The sequence below is a fragment of the Lactuca sativa genome, chromosome 5, assembly GCF_002870075.4.
Source record: "Lactuca sativa cultivar Salinas chromosome 5, Lsat_Salinas_v11, whole genome shotgun sequence".
Lineage (NCBI taxonomy): Eukaryota > Viridiplantae > Streptophyta > Magnoliopsida > Asterales > Asteraceae > Lactuca > Lactuca sativa.
In genome coordinates, this window is record NC_056627.2 from 243,760,302 (window position 1) to 243,777,329 (window position 17,028).

The following is a 17,028-nucleotide window of genomic DNA, read 5'->3' on the forward strand; positions in this document are numbered from 1 at the left end:
GCGTAATATTTTTAGGCATGTCCACTATGACCCACTTCTCTTTCTTGGGACTTCTTTGTTGACGTAATACTTATAGGTTTGGTACACATTTTCCTAGTATATTGGGGATACGTAAGCGATATTAAAATACAGTCCTGAATGTAGAGAAATATGATGGAAGAATCAACTTTGGTTTGTGGCAAGTTCAAGTCAAGGATGTGTAGATTTAGTGTGGGTTACACAAGGCATTAAAAGGGAAACCAACCTCTTGTTTGTCTATAGCAAAAAAATGTTCTTGCAAATGTGTATGAGAAAGGATATTTGTTTGAAACTTCATCAATTATATCAAGTAAAAACATCTTAAATCGATTGTATTTCAAGGAACAATTTCACTCTTTATATGAATAGACATACAAAAAATTTCAGATCATCTAAATATTCTTGTTAGAACTAGAGGCAATTTGTGTGAAAGTTGAATATAAGGAAAAAGCATTGAGACTCATGTCTTTGTGATGTTCCTATAAGCATATGAAGTGTATTATAATTTATGGAAAGAAACTCTTAAGTATGTATGAAGAAGACTAAGTAGAAAGCATGCGACTAACTAAAAGCCATGCTAGAAGATTGTTGGAGACCTCTAATATTGCAGTGTTAAGAGACGATTCATATTCTAAAAACATATGGTCGATATTATATAACTTATTTTCATTGAAGCTTGTAAGGTGGGTTGCATTTTCCATTTGAAATTACAAAATAACCTCTAACCCCAGGTGGTACAAATGATTATAGTTGGGAACATATTGTTATAGCAAATCAATAACAATAAAATATTTTAGTGTATGAATGAAATGCATCTCCTAATTTTAATTATTCTTAAATATGCTTGAATTTAAATTTTGGTGAATACTTTATTGTTTTATTTTGGTTTTGTTTATTTCACTAACTATGATACATGTACTTGAAAATGTACCGATGAGTATGATTACTACTCAGGGCCGTTCCAAACATATTTTAGGCCCATAACGAAAGAAAAAATAGGCCCTTGAAATATATAAATATCATCAAGTTTTTTTATAATAATTCAATGATCGAAAGAAATTACTTGTACTATCTTCTAAATATAACAATTTCTTAAAAAAAAAATAGGTCCCTTTAAAAGATAGGCACTGAATGGTCGCCCCTATCGCCCACCTTTAAGACGAGCCTTTTACTACTAACACTAGGACAAAAAAATCATTTGTATCACAACAAAAACACCAATCATTACAACCATGGGTAGAGCTAGGGATGAGCAAAAGGACCGAACCGGCCGGAACCGGCCCGAATCGGACCGGACCGGGGAGCCGGCTTTGGCAAAAATCAAGAACCGAACCGGCCCGGCGGTTCTACCGGTTCCCGGTTCCTACCGGTTCTTGTCGTGTCTTCAAATGTTGGAACCACTCCTTGAAAAATAGCATCATACGGTTCCGGTTTTTGCCGGTTCTACCGTTTTTTGCCAGCTCTACCGGTTTCGGTTAAATCGGTTCCGGTTCCTACCGGTTCCCGGTTCCAAAACTCCACAAAAATAATGTCCCGGTCCCGGCCCGACCGGTTCCATCGGGTTCCGGTTCCGGTGCCGGTTCCGGTTCCGGTACCGGTTCCGGCCGGTTCCCCGGTCCATATGCTCATCCCTAGGTAGAGCATATTAAGGACAAAAAATGCTTCTTGCCCCCTTATTTTTAGAAGAATAGTATTTTTAGTTTCGGCCTCTTTCAAATTAATTGCTCAATTCTGTACCTAATTACAACAATAACCTTAAAGATAAGGCAAATTCGTCGAACATTCCATGGTCAAGACACGGGTTGCATGTTTTTTTGGGAGATACTGGTGATCAAGGTTCTAAAAAGCTCGTCATGGCTCCAAGGCTTGTATCTGCCGCCAAGCTTTACCAAAACACCGTCTTAACTCATATATGTGTATAAAATAAAATAATAGTTGAAAATACATATAAAAATATTAATTATTTAAAAAATTATCGCCTTAAGTTACGCCTTACAAATGACGTGGCTCGCCAAGGCTCGAAAAAGCTTGAGGCTTGACATTGCCGCCAAGTCACGCCTTACGTTATTTAGAACCATACTGATGATAACGTCAAGTTGCCATACCTTCAATGCAAGCAAATAAAATCGGCTGTTAAATAATTAGCGTAGCGGCTTCTAAAACCATTGAGGAAGCATGAAATGTTGTCGCTTTGTATCTTTCCATGCCATTTAATTTTCAAAGAAAAAAATTGTGCACGCATGCAACACGTGACTTTTCATTTTATTTTATTTATTTTGTGCTTTTTTCTACATAAATTTTGTATACATAAATGTTATTTCTAAAAATATTTATTTTAAAAAATATATATTATGTTTTATTTTATTTTATTTTATATTCTTTAATTTAATGAAATAAAAATCAATGATAATCCGTTGTAAAAGATAGAATTTCAATGTAACCTAGGTTAGAAATAAATTGATGCACAACTGATATGCCATTGAATTTAAACAAGAATAACAAAACTTCATATCTCATTATGTAATACAAAAAATTATAAAGGCACTGCAAAATTATAAATTTCCATTTCATGCAAAAATAAGAATAGACCGTATAACCTTTATTCTTTTCTTTTTTGTTAAGAGAATACGGCATCACCTATTAACGGCATGGAGCTGCTTATGTGACACCTCCGTAAGTCACTCATATCACAAAACCATTTCCTTCTTTTCTCTTTCTCTCTTTCCCTTTCTATAAGATCAGGAAAACCATTTCCCCCTTTCTCTTTCTCTTTCTCTTTGCCTAACAAGTTAACATGTCATATCATGAGAAAGACCATTTCTCCTTCGAGTTAGGTTGGAGGGAGTAGCTTGGCACCCTCGCTAAACAGTTGCTAAAACATGGTCTTGTTGGTTGCTTAGCGAGAGAAAAGAGAAGAAATAAGGATTGTTTGATAGTTTTTGATTGAAAACATTAACTAGAAAATGTTTGTCTAAGTAATAAAGTCTGACTGAAAAAAAAAAAAAAAAAAAAAAAAAAAAAAAACATTGTTTGATTATACATCTAACTGAATGTGCTGACTAATACAAAATGACTATTTTATCCTAATACTATAATGATTAATAATAATCATCATCATAAAAACTTCTAGAATAATAGAGATTAAATATATTATTTTGGGCTTAAACCATAAAAAACCCTCTAACTTGCTTGTAAACACCATTTTTGTATAAAGGAGTAGGGTTGAGCAAAAAACCACACCGTAACTAAAATTAACAGCAAAAACCGCAACCAATAAAACCGATGTGAAGTTTTCTGTTTTTCAAAAACCACAAATTTATGCTGCGGTGCAATTATTAGTTTTCAAAAACCACAAAAAAAACCACACCGCATATGTTATATAGAACTTTTTTTATTAATTATTAATATATTAAATATTAAAAATAAGACAAGTTTTATGAATGAAAGATGAATAAAATACTAAAAGACAAAAAGTATGTTTTTTGTTATGTTTAACTTTAAAAAATAATGAAATTAAACACTTTTAAGAAATTTTTTCTTAATTACTACTGATTTGATGTTTTTAAGATATTATTGTTTGTGATTTAAGTTAATAATTTTTTTATTATTATAAGTAATATGTTTGAACTCTTAAAATCGTTTAAACTCTAAAATGTGGTTAAAAACCACACAAAATAACTGCACAAAATCCATGCGGTTAATAACCACAACACAGAAAATACAAAATCGCACTGCAAAAATAACCGCATCAAACGATTTTGAAAATGGATTAACCGCATTTGCAGTTGGTGGTGAGATTTTAACAAATAACCGCATCAAACCGCAACACACTCACCCCTAAAGAAGACCTGAGTTTGATTCTTATAATGTCTCTCCATACACACAAATTTTTATCCAATGGCTCCAAGGGCAATGATATTATTGGAAAGGCTTGATTCCATTTTCAGTCAGCTATATGTTCCAATTTCTTTCTCGGCCAGACGATACTTTCCGCGTCATGAGGGGCTAAGCCATTAATTCAAGGACCGAAGCTTTCATCTGACTTCCCATATGTTCGAGACCATTATTTCTTAGTCGTTGAAAGCAGAAGAAAAACATCATATTCTAATGATTTAGAAATGTAATATTTGAAAAAGGATTAATGTATGGAAGGCCAAGTTTCTCTTTATTTTGGTGGTAAGCTCTCTCTTAAAATTAGTCCTTTCCACTGTTCCTATACATACCTTGGGTCTCCTACAGGATTTCTAAGATAGAAAAGTGTTGCGGCTAATTTATTATATCAAATAGGGCCCAAGACTTGTAACTAGTTTTGCAATTTCTACCTTTTTACAATTTATTTTATTTAAATAGTTAAATAAAATTAAAAAGAGAATATTTATCTTTTAAACAGCTTACCACTTCATATCATCATATTAATCCATATCACCATATTAAGTGATCATATTAAGTTTAGATGTCAATAAAATTAGAAAATTATGAGATGGCAGTAGTGCTCATAGTCATAAACGATCAGAATATCCAGAATCTACAATGATATATATATATATATATATATATATATATATATATATATATATATATATATATATATATATATATATATAGAGAGAGACAAAATGTTGTTGATGTATATGATAGTATTTCTTTTTTCCAACAGAAAATGAATATTGTACTACTTTTCCCTAGTGAAGAAAAATTTATATAATATCCGCATACTATATAGATAACCTTACAAACATTCAAGCAACAAATACAGGAAAAAAATGTTGGATTTTTATTACCTATTTGTTGTGCTTCTAAAAAATTAGAAGTTGTAATTATCAAATTCGCAGCGACATTGGTATAAATTTTCGTTAAAAGGTTTAACAATAGAGAATGAAGTTCCCATAATTTTTTTTATTGCTGGATTCGCTCAATTTAGATTTTTTTAAAAATAACGTAGTTTAATATTAAATTTAAATTGTCATAAAAACAAAAAAAATGATCAGAACGCAAAAAAATCAGATTACTTCTATACATAAACCTGCATCTACACAAAATTAAAAACGAAAACATGATGTAATTTGGAGTGATTATAAGGATATTTTGCTTTAAACGAAAAAAAAGATCATCCTTATTATGGATGTAATTAAATAAAACAAACACATTATATAAATAAGAAACACTATGAGTCTTTATTTAAAAATGAAGACTTTCAGGATCATTAATTATAAAATTAAATGCAATTAAAAATGATCGATCATTGATCAAAGAGCAATTTGAAATAATTTATAAAACCATATAAAAGATGCTAAATGCCAATTAAAATAAAACTAAAATTTGAAAGAAACAACACTAAAATAACTGAGAGATCATCAGATAGGAGCGAAAGACTAAAAGAGATGTATAATCACAGAAGAACATCATTTGAACTATGCAAATGATCATCATTTGAAGCTCTCAATTAATACTTAGATTTAAATCGAAAATTAAAACCAATGATCTAGATACTTGGCCTCATAGAGAAGATTAGATTTGACAACATAGTAAGATTCAGACATATGCTTGTCTATTATTAGAATTTAATCATCGGCCAAAAAGATGCAATGAAAAATACACTAAATCATCAAATAGGATATCAATCAACAAATAGAGGAAAACACCTCTACAACTACAACGAAAGTCGAAAGGTACCTTTTCACAACCGATTAAAATGCAAAAAGAAAGATGGATGATTCACTTGATTGCCCAAAAAACATCAAATATGTAAGAACAGAGATCAGAACAACGATTTATCAAGGTGGTGACTAGTAGCGAAGGACGTATAAACCATTAAAATAGTTGCGACTGAATTTGATAGATTTGTTCGTTGTTATTTATAGAGGCGCGATGAGGAGCTAGGGTTTTTATCAGGTGAGTATTGGTGATGGTTTGGGCCACCGATTTGTAATTTGAGGGTTTTTGGATTTGTATACGAGAAATTAAATTTATTTATTTATTTTTTTTTTTAAACGGCAAACTAACTAAGTGGTCGTTTGATAGTTTATGTTATTTGATTATTTATCTGAATTGCTTTGATGAATGAAAAAATGACCATATTACCCTTGTGTTGTCTCTTGTGCTGGATAAAAAAATTATAAAAACACAAATTATCATATAAAATCCAAATTAAAAATACATCAATTTTGATTTCATACAAATAAATTTTAACAAATTCACAGCATATAACACTTTCTTATCTTAACAAATTTTGATTTCTTATCTTAACAAAATTCACTGCATATAACACTTTCTTATCTTAACAAATTTAATACAACATAAATTTTGATTTCATACAAATAAATTTTGATCTCATAAGCATATAACATTCTCTTGGGCATTTTGTCAAACACGTTGTGTGCACAACTTATCTCCTCCCTTTTCTAGCGGATTTTAGAGTGGCGTTGCTCCAAAAATATATTTACAAACAGATGCACATTCAAGCATTTGAAACAAGACAATGGAATCAAATCAAGATTCTATATTTTCAAAACCAGTAGATTTTTGCACTTGGGTAAAGTAAAAAAAAAAAAAAGCAAAAAAAAAAAAAACACTAAAGAAAACGTTACCTGCAGTAAAGAGAATGGCGCAGGAGGTGCAGATCGAGGATGGCGCTGTGTAATCATCGCCGGAGAAGCTGTTGGTGATGGAGGCAATCAGCAGCAGGTGTCGCTTTTGTCACTTCTTATTTTCAGTCAGGAGTTTTTTTTTTTTTTTTTTTTGCTTACCGGGTAATTGGATTGGTTGACCGAGGTTAATTGGAATGTTGACTGAATCAGCTATATTTTGTATTCACCAAACAGCTGACTGTTGACCGAGTCAGCAGTCAACACTGACCGGACCCGGTAAGTTGAAATCAAACAGACCCTAATTTATTCCTAAATAACCATCTATTGCTAATTAAATTTACTTCTACCTTTTATTTATTTGATATATTTTTAATACATCCTTAATGAGTTAGTTAAAAAAATATACAATGATGACACTTATCATAATTTTATTGGGTAAGAACATTTGTAGACATAAAAAGAAAAATATTTTTTTATTTAATTTTATTTGTTATTTTTTTTATTAAAATAAGTTCGATATTTTTAAATAATTAGGGGTAATATCCTTAGAGGTGTTCAAAAATATCCGTATCCAAAATTCCGATCCGAAATTCCGAAATTCCAAATCCGAATTATCCGAAAAATCGGATATCCGAAATTTCGGATATCCGAAATTTCGGATATCCAATTTTTCGGAATCGGAATTGGATAATGCTTTTCAGATTTTTCGGATAATTCGGATATCCGATATCCGAAAATTTTGGTTTTATTTTATACATTATTTGTTATTTTAGTTGCATATGTCTTATGATATGAATTTTAGTAACTAAAACATATTGATAACACCCTTAATTAAATACCTATATTACTTCATATGCCTTTCTAATTTAAAAATATGTATTTTTAACTTAAAAACTTCATATGTTTTTCAAATTTTAACAAAATTTCAATTTTCCGGATACGGAATCGGATACCAAAAATCAACTATCCGAAATTTCGGATATCCGAAATTCGGATATCCGAATTTTCGGATATCCGGTTATGAACACCCCTAAATATCCTTCAAGATTACTATCAAATATTTTTATGTAAAAACTCAAAAAAAAAAAAAAAAAAAAAAAAAAAAAAAAAAAAAGATTTCAAATTTGTAAACAAAGTTTATAAAAAGACAAAAAAATAACCATACAAAAAACAAAGTTATTGAACTCCTAAAAAACAAAATTAGGGTGGAGAACCAAGATTCGAACGATATTCCGATTATGAGGAGTGGTGAGGCAGTGTCTTCATCATGGGTGTGTGGGGTACCTAGCTTATGTGGTTGATTTGCGAGTTGAGGGAAAGCGGTTAGTCAATGTTCACAATTCCGATTGTGAGGGAGTTTTCTGATGTTTTTCCAAATGATTTGTATGTTGTGCTTCCCAAGAGGCAGGTGGAGTTTTGGATGGACGTGATCCCTAGTGTTGCCATGATTGTGAATCTGTCATATCGCCTTGCGCCATCCAAGATGCATGAGTTATCCACTCAGCTTCAGGAGCTATTGTAGAAAGAGTTTATTCAGCCGAGTAGCTCGTCGTGGTGAGCACCGATCCTTTTTGTCAAACAGAAGGATGGTTCATACCAGATGTACATTGATTACAAGGAGTTGAACAAGTTGACGATGAAGAACCGTTACCTTTGTCGAGAATTGACGACCTTTTTGATCAGTTGCAGGGAGCATCTTGGTTTTCCAATATCGATTTGAGGTCTGGTTATCATTAGATGAGGGTTCAGGAGGATGACATCCTGAAGATGGTCTTCCGAACTCGTTATGGACAATCTGAGTTCGTGGGGATGCCTTCCGGACTCACCAATGCACCGACAACATTCATGGATCTCATTAATCGGGTGTATAGGCCTATGTTGGAGGTCAATGATTGTTTTTATCGATGATATCTTGGTCTATTCCAAGACCAATGATCAGCACGAGGAGCATTTACATGATCTTCATAGAGTTCTTAGGGGGCGAGGTTGTACGCCAAGTTCTCCAAGTGTGAGTTCTAGTTGCGTAAGGTCCAATTTCTGGGGCACTCGTCAATCAGGATATATGGTCTATTGGTCGACCCGCCCAAGTTCAAGGTGGTTATACGGTAGGAAGTTCCAAATTCTTTATCTGAGATTCGGAATGAACCAATAATTTAGGGCCCCAACTTAAACCTCTTCCTGAAGCGTATCACACCGTTTCAGGGTGATACCGTCAGTAAAATCATATCGCAGACCTGGAATTCTAACTCAGATCGACGCCTGTCAGCATAAATCTTCTGCCGACTCTTAGTTGTCTGTAATTTATACTTGATTTGTTGAATAATCTATGTCGTCTAAAGGACCACCTCGGTCTTTCCCATAACCCTATGACCGACCTATCCCCAACGTATCGGTGTACGACACTTACTCCCGTAACGAATCTTAAAAGGTGGCGCACCAATACTAGAGTGATAAATGTTATTGTATGAAAACTCATCCAATGGAAGGTAGGAGTCGCAACACATGCTCTCAACATATCCTTTAGCATCTGGATGGTCCGCTCGGTTTGGTCACTAGTATGCAGATGATAAGCGGTACTAAAGTGCAATCTCATACCCAATTACTCATGGAACCTCTGCCAAAATTGTGAAGTAAACTGAACATCTTGATCAGATACAATAGAGACTAGAACACCATGTCGAGCGACGATCTCGTGCACATAAACATTGGCTAATTTATCGGTCAAGGAACTCTCTTGAATAGCCAAGAAGTGGGCACTCTTGGTCAGAGAATCCACAATGGGCCAAATTGCATGAAACCCCTTAGATGTCCTTGGTAACTTGGTGATAAAATCCATGGTGATATGTTCCTATTTCCACATGGGAACCTCTAAAGGCTGCAACTTTCCATGAAACCTCTTATGCTCGGCCTTGATAATCCGACAGGTCAAGACCTCTCCACATATCAGACTTTCTATCTCTTCATGCACGACCACCAATCGATAAGTCTGAAATCCCGATACATTTTTGTGGCTTCGGGGTGTATCGAGATTCTGGACTTATGTGCCTCCTCCATCATGGTTTGCCTGACCCCACCAAAATCTGGAACTCAAACCTAACCGTACTGAGTCAACAAATCACGACTATTAGTCGAAAACCTGTCAATCTCACTATTGATTCTCTCCTGCTTCCAATTTTCCTTCTTGAAACCCTCGGCATGAGCCTCCCTAATCAAATCCAGAAGCATGAATTCGATAGAAATCCTCATACATAAGCCCCTAACATAAGTATTAGCCGACTTACAGCTCAAAGCATTAGCGACCACATTCTCTTTCTTTGGGTGATAAATAATCTCGCAGTCATAATCCTTGACCACGTCAAGCCATCTACGCTACCTCATATTCGGGTTCGGTTGATCCATGAGATATCTCAGACTCTTGTGATTTATGTAGATGGTAGACCAGAACCCATATAGATAATGTCGCCAAATCCTGAGGGCAAACAACACCGCCCCCAACTCCAGATCATACGTCAGATTTTGAACATCATGAGGATTCAACTGTTTAGAAGCATACACAATAACCCTCCCTCTCTGCGTGACAATGACCCCAAATCGGTGATAGACGCATCACAATATACAACAAAATCCTCCATGCCCTACGGAAGTTTCAACATCGGGGCCTCACATACTTTATGTCTCAGCATCTTGAACGTATCCTGCTGCTCAGGCCCCCAACAAAAATCCATGCCCTTCCTCGTAAAACAAGTGAGAGGTACAACAACTTTGGAGAAATCCTGAATAAACCTCTAATAATACCCTACTAAACCCAGAAAACCCCTAATCTCCACAGGTACTTCGAGACCTCCCACTGCATAACTTCCTCTATCTTGTCCGGGACGACTAGAATCTCGTTTTGGTTAACGAGGTGTTCCAAGAACTGAACCTCCCGTAACGGAAACTCACACTTTGAGAACTTGACATAAATCTGCTCCCTCTTTAAAACTCCTAGCAGCTCTCGAAGGTCCTCCTTATGTTGCTCCCTGATCTCGAAATAGAATAGGATATCATCGATAAAAACAATGACCGAACAATCAAGCATAGGCCTGTATACCCGATTCATAAAATCCATAAATATCCTTGGTGCATTGGTGAGCCCAAACAACATCTCTACGAACTCGTAATGACCATAACGAGTTCAGAATGTTATCTTCTCCACATTCTCCTCTCTGACTCTCATTTAATGATACCTGTTAGGGACAAGATTCTCAACCCTATTTAGGATCTCGAATCTTCAAGAATTTCAGGATCCTGACCATTATTATTACTATTATTTCCTAACATTTCCAACATATATATTTTTATTATTTTTCTCACGTGTGTAGAATTAGTCGACATAAGACTCGTTCTCAATGAAGAAACACTTCAATCAGACAAAATACCTAGGAATACCAAGTTAAACCAACGTGTTCATTTTTTTTCGAGAGGATCCCGGGAATATCCGACTTATTGTTATTTAGACTAGACTATAAATACACATGTATTTTGCACACAACACACACCTAAAATCATTGTAATACTTGTACTCGTACATTCATCATATCATATGTAACTCATCTTTCAATTAATACAAATTAACAAGGCAGGTGATCATTATCATCTTGCAAGGTTTTGTGTCGGAGATCCTAGCAAGGATCAAGGGGTTTCCTTGTAAATCACTTGTGCAATCTTATTCAAATTTCAACAAACACTTTACGAACAAACACCACAACCTTTCACTCAATTTGGTTAATATCCTCTTAGTTGATTTTTGACCAAAACAATTTGGCGCCTATCGTGGGGCCGTAGTGTTCGTAATCCTCAAAAATCATGTCTACACAACCAATCCTTTCTTCCTCCTTTGTTCCCTCTGTTCCTCCAAAAAATATTCCACCTGCTCCAAGCGGGTTGCATGGTCAGAGGAAAACTTCTGATGTGCCAAAGAAGAATACTCATCTGGTTGCTCCATGATCCCTCGGATCTCAGGATCCTCCTACCTCAGTCTCTAATGATGAACTCTTCTCCATGATGAAGACGTTGACACAATAGGTGGCTCAACAATAGGAAGACAACAAAACACTACTCAAGGAAGTGGAAAGGATAAGGGCAGAGATCCGCAAACTTCAAGAGGTGACACCTTCAATCCTAAAACCGGGAATCCTAAATTTCGACAATCCTGGATCCATGGGGAAACGCCTAAAATTAACAATCCCAAACATCCACAATCCTGTGATCCAAGATCTTGATGAAACCTTTAATACTCCCAATAACAAAAATATTGGTAACTTCTTTAATAGTAACACTACCAACAATAACTTTGTGGATCTTAATGCAGGAATAAGTCCAATTATGGCCAAAGAACTCCAACAATTAAGTCAGATTATCTCAAGCGTACCCAGGGTGGTCCAAGATATACTGGAAGCATTCCCCACCAGTCACATGATCTCAAGATTTATCCCTTCAATAGCTGATACTGAAGTTCCCAAACGCTTCCAAACTCCCAGCATGAAGCCTTACGATGAAACCACAGATGCAGAAGAACATATCGCACAAGATAGGGAAATAATGAAGATCATTCCCATTCCACTACACTTAAAAGAAATATGTTTATGCAAAGGCTTCAGATCGACTCTAAGAGGATCAGCCTTAAAATGGTTTCTTAATGTTCCTCTTCATTCTATTACCTCTTTTGCCAAGTTAATCTTTCAATAATCAATTTTCTTGTAACAAAATGTTTGAAAGGATCACTAGTGATCTTTATCAGGTGGTCCAGGATCCCAAAGAATCCTTAAGGGTCTTTGTAAGCAGGTTTGACAAGGAATCTCTAAACATACCAAACATCGACATGACCACTGTCGTGGAGGCCTTTAAGAGGGGTTTGAAGAAGGACTCTCTATTCTACGAAGACCTTGTGATGACTCCATGCAAACGTATAGATGAAGTCAAAAGTTGAGCACTAAGGTTCATTATATTGGAAGAATACAAATAAATACAAAAGAGGGCCAGCATACCAATTTCATATGACAATCCCAACAGGAAGGATGAATCCTCAACCCAGAGATCCTATAAGTCAAAACCGTATTCCAAACTCAATTATCACTAGGTTAACACACTTGTTGATGAAGGGGGAAAAGAAGAATTTCCTAAAATTACTGACTATTGCTTCTTTGTAGATGTTCCAGGCCTAATATTCGTCATGCAGGATCTTGACGACAAAGCAAGATGGCCAAGAAAAGGAGAAAATCTAACAACTAGAAAGACAAATCCAAGTGGTGTGCATATTACGAGGATTTCGGTCACAACATTGAGGATTGTAAAGCCCTCAGGAAGGAGATTAGTTATCTCTTGAGCAATGGTTATCTCAAAGAGATCCTAAGAAGGAAAAAAGAAAGATCCATGGAAAACAGAGCAAGACCCTGCGAAGATCCTGGAAAATCTAGGATCCCCTCCCTCGGATGCCATGGTAATCAATGTTATTTCTGGAGGATCTGACATCTGTGGAACTTCTTATTCTGCAGCTAAAAGGCATGCTAAAGTGTCCAAGACGGAAAATGAGGAAAGACCCCGAAAAAACACACCGCCACCTCTGCCATTATTTAACCCCACCACGGCCATCTCTGTCACTTATACCACCACCACCACCTCTGCCACCAACCGTTATAATCATATATGAATACTCATTGAATAGACATATATGTATAATCATTTATGTTTAGACATATACATATAAACATGTATAATCATATATGATTATACATTTCTACCATATAATCATTTATGATTAGGCATACTCTGCTGCTGCCGATACGCTGAAGCGTTAGAGAAACAAATGAAAAATACGTAGTTGACGTTAAATCTCAATATCTCTATTTATTTTTTTATTTTTTATTTTTTTGAATCTCAAATGAACCGTTAGATGGGTTTCCAAAATACAACTATTTAACTTATAGAAATTAACTCATTATTTCATTTTCATTTAATTGATATTATTAATGCAATGTTAATATTAACATAGTAACCGATGAGGTAATTAGTTACTCCTTGATATGGTTTCCAAAATACAACTATTTACTAAGAAACATATATAATGTTAAAAAAATGTCATAATAAACCGAAAGATAAGGTTATATTGGTATTTCCTTCACTTGAGTTAAATAAACTCGATAGCATCATTTGATAACTTCGTATCATGTTTTCACAATTAAACTGCCTCAATAAAACATTTTTTTAATCAACCTCCATAGCGATATAACTAATTTATAACACCAAAATCAAACCACAAGAATCACAAAATTATAACCCTAAATTCAATATCAAAACATTTGTCTACATGATCTTTGTTAGATTTTTTAATCAAGTGCAAAACATGCTTAACTTAAGAATCTAAACTATTCACATACTCCTCACTCCTCAGCTTCTGTTGTTTCTAGGTCCATACTCTTTAATGGCCAAATCAAATGTCGTTAAAATTTGTGGCATCGACATGCCACCAGATACCACAATTTCTGTACAAACAAAAAAACAACCCAAAATAAATTACTTTTTTTTTTCAGTGTTGTCTGGATAAATGATGTTTAAAAAATATTTGAGAAAATAACGACACACTTGGGGAAAATGAAAGGAAAAAATAAATAAAAACAAATTTCTTAAAAGTTAGGACTTAATAGGAAAAAACTAATTTCACTGACTTTCCTTATTAACTCATTCTTTTTGTATTAAGTAAAAAATAAACACATATGTATAGCTTACCAGATCATGTCCCTATTAAGTTAACTTAATGGGGACATGTTTTGATCTGGTAAGCTTATATATAGGTGTTTCTTTTTTACTTAATACAGAAAGAATGATTTAATAGGAAAAGTCAGTGAAAGAAGGCTTTTCCTATTAAGTCCTAACTTTTAAGAAATTTGTCTTTATTTATTTTTTCCTTTCATTTTCCCCAAATGGGTCGTTTATTTTCTCAAATACTTTTTAAACATCATTTACAAAACTAATAAAATAACGAAACAATAACTCACCAATTCCTTCACGAACAGATAAGTTTGGTCTAATAACATCTTTTGATTTCACCAAAAATATATCACCAATGTAAAGATGATTTGTTGGGACATACACCGAATACAACTCTTCATCCCCCGAATAACTCTATTTTGCAAAAAAAAAAAAAAAAAAATTAACAAACAAATCGATAATTATACAAATACATACCAATTTTCAAAACATAAAAACACACACCTGGAGAATGAAGGATGAAGTAATGAACCCAAATGCATATTCACCAACACGAGGATGCCTCATAATCACAACTTCCTTAAAAGCTCGTGTATTTTGATCTGCATTTTTAGATTCAAATAATGTTTTTTTATTATTATTATTAAAGGGTAATAAGAGTTAGGGTGGGGCCCACGAACCAGGAGATATTGCAGCACTAATTTGCTTAGAGGCATCATAAATATGGCGAACAAATGGCATTCTTTTGATAAACCATTCACCAAGGCTTAAGACAGATGCACCCAACCATGATGACATAAAGATCCCCACCACAAATATGAATGTCACCGAAGTTATAAACCCAAGACCTAAATAAAATTAATTTTATAATTTGATTAATTAGGATCAAAATGATGAATATCATGAAACTTTAACATTGAAATTTGGTGTAAATGAATAGCATAAAATGTATGCTTACCAAATATATTTATGCCAAGTTGAGCATAGATAGGAGAGAAGAAACCATCCACAAAATGTATAAACCACCATGTTATGTAGAAAGTAATAGCTAATGGTAATAGGATCACACTACAACAAAAACAAAAAGAAAATGTGATCATATATTCAAATCTAATCTATGGTTGTAGGTTATTGTGATAATAATGAAAAGGGCATTCACGTCTTTTTCACAGTTGAGATATCGAGAATGTGTCCTTGTTCACCTTACCTTTTTCGGTTGGTGGGATAAAGAATTGCAATTCTTTTTCCAAGGACATCAGTTTCAGTTACAGTCCAATGCACGCAATACACAATACAGAATAAAGTCTGTTCTTTTATGTCATATCATGTCATGTCATATAAGTAAAAGGATTAGAAATGGGAATTATGCATACCATCCAGTCATGAATTTTTTAGATGCCCAGCTTTGAAGAACTTTGGAGAAAGTCTACATGAAAAATGTAATGTATGAGGTAAGATGAATGTAGAAGAGACACTAATAGGACATAAACATAAAATCAATTATACATTTTGAGAATCTTGAAAATTGACGATATGAACGAACAATTGGTTCTTAATTTGGACCAAATAACCAAAATACGACTTGCAATTGAGTTGTTTTCAAGAGACGTGTGACAATGAATGTCTATCCGTAGTCAAGATCCGAATTTTCAATTCAATTCGGCAATGGAACGAAGCACAATTCAGGATTTTCCTTCGTTCTCATAAACCCTCCTAAAAAAACTCTTGATCAAGATCTAATTTTTCGTTTCAGTAACCAAATCAAAGCAATTACTAAACCTAAAAGCATATACATTAAAAGGTGTTTCGTCTAAAAGTAAAAAACCCTGATCAAATACTCAATTGGGATCAATAACCAACCAAACCAAAATGAAGCAATCAAATTTAACAAAATTACATTCGAAAATGCAAAAGGGTATGAAGGAAAACCTCACGGCCGGCGTGATGAGAGAAGGGAGTTGCAGAGGACGGGGGTTTTGGAGATACTTGTTGGTCATCAGGGGTGTTGGCGATGGGTAGAAGCAGCTCTCGATCTCTGTCTCTGATGACGGGTGATATTTGATCACCCATTTTTCTGCAAAATTTCCGAGATATCCTAATAATCTTGAACTTAGAAGAACGAATTTTGTATCGAGAATCGCTGAGAAACGTCTTCGGGGCTAAATAAATTTGGAGTTGCGTGTCGAGAGGTTGAGAATTTCTGTTAAACCCTGAATATATATAAATATACTTTGAGCACTACGTTAACACTTCTTTCAATATCAACTTTAATGTTTGGTCCTTCACCAAAAAATTTATCTCCTTTTCATCCAAAAACTATGCCTACAAGTTTATAAATATGTGATTCAAATAAATCTTAAATTTTATATGATTTACGATTAAATAAAATACCAAATGGTTGTTTGATAGTTATTTATTGAGTTAGATTTAATTGAGTCAAGATATGATCGAAATGTATGACTCAGTCGCGCACAACTATGAAATAAGAGACATATCAAAGAATCCATAACTAAATTAGAAGCTTCTAAGTGTGATATTAAACTAGAGGTAGTTGTTTAACCGAACCGAACCAAAACTGGTCGGAACAAAATAATGGTATTTGGTCTGGTTTTTAGTTGTTAGTTTAAGGCTTATTCGGTTTTTGATGTTTTTTGTTGTGGTTCCGAACACCTTCTTA

The 17,028-nt window shown here is 34.2% G+C and overlaps 1 protein-coding gene, 1 long non-coding RNA gene and 1 other non-coding gene across 4 annotated transcripts; all 3 read right to left on the minus strand.

Annotated features, from left to right (window-relative positions):
• Positions 1 to 1,064: 1,064 nt before the first annotated feature.
• Positions 1,065 to 5,947, minus strand: LOC111918605 (uncharacterized). Of its 2 annotated transcripts, XR_008232445.1 has the most exons (3): positions 2,656 to 5,947; positions 2,015 to 2,123; positions 1,065 to 1,901 (listed from the first exon to the last, which is right to left on the minus strand). It is a non-coding gene; the product is annotated as an uncharacterized LOC111918605 (long non-coding RNA). The 2 variants fall into 2 exon arrangements; XR_006192700.2 differs by having other exon boundaries at positions 1,065 to 2,123.
• Positions 5,365 to 5,457, minus strand: LOC111918618 (small nucleolar RNA snR60/Z15/Z230/Z193/J17). Its single transcript, XR_002859288.1, has one exon. It is a non-coding gene; the product is annotated as a small nucleolar RNA snR60/Z15/Z230/Z193/J17 (small nucleolar RNA).
• A 7,958-nt stretch (positions 5,948 to 13,905) lies between the features above and the next one.
• On the minus strand, positions 13,906 to 16,565 carry LOC111918606 (protein LIKE COV 1). The gene is made up of 7 exons (XM_023914249.2): positions 16,281 to 16,565; positions 15,725 to 15,777; positions 15,310 to 15,419; positions 15,032 to 15,199; positions 14,856 to 14,953; positions 14,639 to 14,765; positions 13,906 to 14,125 (listed from the first exon to the last, which is right to left on the minus strand). Exons 1-7 carry the CDS (start codon positions 16,419 to 16,421, stop codon positions 14,031 to 14,033), a joined length of 792 nt encoding a protein of 263 aa, XP_023770017.1. The 5' UTR covers positions 16,422 to 16,565; the 3' UTR covers positions 13,906 to 14,030.
• Between the last annotated feature and the right edge of the window lie 463 nt (positions 16,566 to 17,028).